The sequence below is a fragment of the Tigriopus californicus genome, chromosome 10, assembly GCF_007210705.1.
Source record: "Tigriopus californicus strain San Diego chromosome 10, Tcal_SD_v2.1, whole genome shotgun sequence".
NCBI lineage: Eukaryota > Metazoa > Arthropoda > Copepoda > Harpacticoida > Harpacticidae > Tigriopus > Tigriopus californicus.
Window position 1 is genome coordinate 15,115,317 of NC_081449.1, and position 5,296 is coordinate 15,120,612.

General features: G+C 49.0%; 1 protein-coding gene across 1 annotated transcript; it reads right to left on the minus strand.

The window, feature by feature from the left end:
* Positions 1-3,758: 3,758 nt before the first annotated feature.
* Positions 3,759-4,653, minus strand: LOC131889202 (uncharacterized). The gene is made up of 2 exons (XM_059238239.1): positions 4,555-4,653; positions 3,759-4,357 (listed from the first exon to the last, which is right to left on the minus strand). Exons 1-2 carry the CDS (start codon positions 4,596-4,598, stop codon positions 4,087-4,089), a joined length of 315 nt encoding a protein of 104 aa, XP_059094222.1. The 5' UTR covers positions 4,599-4,653; the 3' UTR covers positions 3,759-4,086.
* Positions 4,654-5,296: the final 643 nt, after the last annotated feature.

A 5,296-nucleotide genomic window follows, 5' to 3' on the forward strand; every position in this document is an offset into this window, starting at 1 on the left:
GCAATGAAAAGACGCGCCATGGCCATAGTGTGGGGAATTAGCTTCCCCAAAAGCAAAAGGGCCGAGACCCGCCCATGGGAGCGTGCCGAGGATGCGTAGGGGATCGCGTCCCACGGGACAACCCAAGGCGGCCGTGACAGTTTCCCCTCAGTAGCGACGAAACGTTCTCGGCTCTGTGTTGGTAGAATGAGTTTAAATTCAAGCACAACTTGGCCAGATGAACTACGCTTCAACGTGGATAGGTTTCAAGTCCGTAGCATCTTTGGTTCGCCCGTAGCACGCGTTCAAACTTGCCGGTGGTGACTGCCATTTCGCCCGTGGTTTCGGTTTGTCGCCTGTGGCCACCCCACTTGTGCGGTTATACGAAATGTGGGACCATAATTATGTAGCCATGGACCAGGCCGACGTGTGGGTCCAGAAATAACATTGATACGTGGTCCGACCATCCCACCATCATATTTGCAATATTGAAAAGTTCATTCGTGTTTGGCTCTTTAGTAGGGCCAACGCTCTATAGATTCTCCAGACCTGCCCCATGACGAGTGCTTTCGTGTCAAACTGTAGTAATAAATTTAATTTATATTGCATAGGTAGGTTATCCCATAAGTGGCCCGTGCCCTCCCGTTAAGTTTGAGTCCATAGCTTGCATAGTTAGGGCGTGGCGCTAATGCAAAGTTGAAATCCGCGGTCGAAAAGTTCTATCGTTCGTGTATGGCTCGGTTGAAGTGGCAACTCTCTATTGTGAGTGAGTGAGTAGGTGAGTGCGAGGGCCAAAACAAAAACGTTTGCCACGCCCCAATCGTGGGTGTGAGAGAAAACTGTAGAAAACCAAAAGGGCTTGGATTAAATTCTAGAGTGGTTTAGGCCGTTTAAATGTGCCAATCGAAGCACTGAAGCAGAGATGGTCGATGGAGCAAGCCAGTGGTGAGTTGAGCAGGGCCCTGAAAACCATCTTTTTGTACTCCCACGGCCAAACCATTGGTTCCAAAGAAACTTGCAATAGACCAGATGTATTTGGAATAAAAGTGATTACGCAATGAAGGTATTATTTTGAAAATCGGTCCATCCTAGCCAAAATCGGTCCATCGAGGTACATTTCCTATAGTCACCAAAAGTAAGAATGTCGGTCTCATATTAATAGGGTCCATGTAGTAAACAAATAGGGTCCACGTACACGTGTTACAGTGTGCGCCATCAAAACCCGGCCCTCAGGTTTGCTGATATGAAGTCCAACGTCATCAAGATCTCCATGGAGTTAAGCAGCTCAATTTTTTATACAGCTTTTAGCATATAATCCTACCTTATTTCTCGAATGCCAACCCTTGGCGGCCACCATGGCCACGAGCCGGGGCCTGAAGGCCTTGCAGACCTTGATGATGTAGTCGTCCGACATGGCGGCCCACTCCTCCTCGACGGAGGCCTTCATGGAGTTAATGATGCTGTGGGGGGATGCACATGCCTTACTCTCCAAATAGCCCCAGATGCCGTAGTCGAGGGGGCACAGTCCGGCTGGAGGGGGGGGGGCAGAAGCTGGCCGGCCAGAAGTCGGCAAGGTTTGTCTTGCACCAGGTCTGCATGGTTTGGGCCTTGTGGCAGGAGGCGCTGTCCCGCTGCCACACGTAGTTGCTGTTGGGGTACGTTTTGTTCAACCACGGCTTGACCACATCCTTCATGACTTCCTGGTACTCCTTGGCCCCAACCCGGAGCCCCTTGAGGAACCAGAATGGTGGCATTCTCTTGCCATCGGACGTGACGACGCTGAGCATCATTGCCGAGGCCGGGTGCTTGGTCTGATTGATGGGGGGCACCTGGTCCACATTGAACGCCAGGTAGCGGTAGTTGTGGGCCGTCCACGGTCCAGTTCTTCTTGTCTGAGAAGATCAGGACTGTTGAAGTGGCCTTCTTCTTCAGCCAGTTGATCAAGATCTTCCCCGCTGGCCCGGGAGATCTTGGTTGCCGTTGTGAGGAGCTGGCGCCTCCACCTCACGTACGAGTGCAGGCCGAGGATGCCCACGGCCTTGCGTACCGTGGCCTCGCCCACGTTGACCTCTTTGGCCCACTTCCTCATGCTTTTGCCCGGGTCCTCCTTGATCCGGGCCGAAAGATTGGCCAAGAAGCCATCTGAGGTTTTGCAATTGCTGTCACCACTCCTGACCTTCCTCTTGGTGGTCTTGCCGGCCTTGATGAGGGCATTGACGCGCTTCACGGTCGTCAACCTGACCCCAAAAATCTCCGCAATCTGCTTTTGGGGCACTTGGGCAAGAAGCAAATCTGCCACCCTTTCTCTCTTTGATGCTGCCATCGCGAATATTCAAGTCAAGGTTGTTGTTTTACCCTCATTTGAAAGATAAGAATCAGAACTTTCATTATCAGCCCCTCCCAACCTCTAATTTGTCTTAATAATGGTTCTGCAGCTATTTTAAGGAAGGGTCGGGTTTTGCTTGAGCACACTGTAATGTGGAACCTGAAATACCTCTCTAAAGGGACCATCATCCCACATGTCCTTGGGGGCTGATTGTATTGTTTAAACAGCATTGATAGCCATCTACCAGTGAAGACATACAAAACCTATATTCAATGAACCTGCACAATAGCCTAATTTGAAACCATTTCAGAAACACTAGTGCTAGCACTCGAGCAACCTCTATTTCTGTAGTCTCCTCCAAGGGCAATTTATATATAATACAACGTACTATGCGACAGTTTGAGCGAACAACTGTGATTGACAAGGACAACCCAGTATCATGCAGTAACCCTGCCATGTACCTAGAACATAGAAAACCATAACTAGAATGCTTAAGTTCAACAGGAGCTGTATCGCATGAGCATGTTTTCAGGTCAGCTGACGCTGGTGGAAAATGGACAAAAATATTTCGTTAAATCTTGCTTCAGGCAAGTTGAATTATTATCATGAAACGTTTGTTATTCCTCTTTAATCTTAATTTCTTTTGAATCTTACAAATATACAGGTAGAAAGAGTGGTAGAATAATAAAAAACATGCTTTTTAGGGCATAATACACATAACATGTCAAAAAAAGATTTGGACATTAGTAGAGCAAATCATGTACTCTATTGATTGCCCTGGTTTAACAACGCATCTCGAAAATCTCGAAAGTGTAACAAAATGTATCCGAAATTGCAACGCAATGATGAGGCATTTGGAATTTCGTTTCAATCTCCCAACAATGTGCTTGAATGTGGGCGACATGATTGCTCCTATACGTAAACAAGGTAATTCCGACACCTCTGGAGGTCAGCCTGAACCCAGGCTTGTTCCTTGCGTTTCAGTTAAGGGTTTCCACCACATGGATTGAGCCCCATTTTAACCTCTTCAAAATTTCGTTCTTAAAAATGTGGTCAGACAACTTACTCAAACTTGTTTTATGAAGCGTGCTGGACGAGAACAATTGCTTGACAAGGAGTCTTATTGGGGGTTTCTACTCTGAATTTGGACGAGCCGTCAGCGATTCAAATTTGCACCATAGTTGTCCTAAGTAGCTTGACTACGAATGAATCATTTTTTCCACCAGCGACAGCTGAGACGAAAACATGCGATCGCAGCGCCCTTGATCGATCTATATATGAAGTTATCTATGACCTAGAAATGGCGATGAAGGGATTTGTTCTATGTCACTACCCAATATAATTATTTCGGAACAAGACTTTGCTTGCAACAATACAGTTATATACAAAATAGTACTGTCTGAAATTATGACCGTTTAGGGATGACAAAATAAGAGAGAGAAACTTTTCAACAAACATGCATTTCCTTGTCAAGAAAACGAGAGAGTAAACAAACAGCGGAAAACTGACCCAGCCAGCTAGAGATGACTCGAGTCTTCGACCAAGGGAAACAGAGGAGAAAGACTCAACTCAACAGCTGGAATTGGTAAAGATGGAAATGAATTAAGACGGTCGCTACAGGAGCCCCCCCCCCAGTAACTGAGTAATGGACTGTACTAGGAGGGAAATGATGGAATGATACCATAGTGCCAAAGTTGAATAAAACGCGTCTGAGGGCGTGAGACCCGACCAGAATGGGTAACTTGTGGGCGTGGGCCCAATGGAGGGAACCCCTCTACGAGTTACTGGAACTGATCTTCTTGAGCTTGCTCCTCTGCTTGAACTGCTTGAACATCTTGAAATGGCCCACCAGCGCCTGCACGGACGTCCACCATAGCAGGAACGAACTGGGTGGCCGGCGTGCCCATGGCGCCTGGTGGGCGGCCACGCCGAGGCAGGGAAATAACGTCCTCTGGCGTGGAGCCCAGTGCGACCTTGAGATGATCCACAGAAACTCTGTCCAGGCAACCACCCAGGTCAAAGACAAAGAACTTGGGATGGCGCTCAATGACCCTGAAAAAAAATTGCAGAGCTTGGCCTTGAGAGATGCCTTGAGGGACCAGTGCATCCTATCCACCATGCCATTGGCCTGTGGATGGGAGGCAGTGGTGTTGGAGGCTGAGATGCCAAGGAAGGCGTTAAGCAATGCCCAGAGTCCACTAGTGAACTGGGCACCGCGATCTGCTATGAGGTCGTCGGGCTTGCCATACCTTGCAATCCAGTTGCTGATAAGGTCGCGGGCGCAGGTGGCCATAGACGCATCTGGTAGAGGGACTGCCTCCACCCATCTGGTAACTCAATCAATTATAGTGAAGAGGTAAATGTTATCCTCACAGATGGGAAGAGGGCCTACCAAATGAACTCAGCTCCAAACATAGACATATACTCCAGCTTGAGACTGGGGAAAGCCAACTTGGACTCATTGATGGGCGGCTGTGCCACTGCCATGGCCGCGTAATCGACGGAGGGGACAAGGGTGGCCGCAACCCGCGGAGGAATTGTTAACCGGAGGAGTTGGGATGTGAGACGGCCTGGCTCGGCTCCTGGAGAGCAGGTGGACAGTGGACGGGAGAGGGCATCAGCAACCACATTGTTCACGCCTGAAATGTGACAAATGTTGGATGTGAACTCAGCAATGAAAGCAAAGTGGCAAGTCTGGCGAGGAATCTTTTCCGCCGAGCTCTGGAGTGCGAACGTGATGGGCTTGTAATCCCTGAGGACAGCAAACTTGCACCCCTCCATGTACGGCCTGAACGTCATTATTGAGGTGTAAATGGCCATCAACTCTCAATCAAAGGCTGAGTACTTGACCTCAGCTGGCAAGAACCTTTTTGAGAAAAACGCCAGGGGGCACCACTGGCCGTCCTTGCCCGTTTGGGCGTACTCCGCACCAACTACAAGGTCGGATGCGTCGACGTGGATCGCAGTCTCAGCGTCCAGGTCCGGAAACTG

What these genes read in the sequence shown, in the direction of transcription:
- LOC131889202 (XM_059238239.1), bottom strand. Translation starts at nt 4,598, where the DNA reads ATGGCCACCTGCGCCCGCGACCTTATCAGCAACTGGATTGCAAG. An exon ending in ATCAGCAACTGGATTGCAAG is followed by an intron (nt 4,358 to 4,554) that starts GTATGGCAAGCC and finishes ATTTTTTTTCAG; the next exon opens with GGTCATTGAGCGCCATCCCA.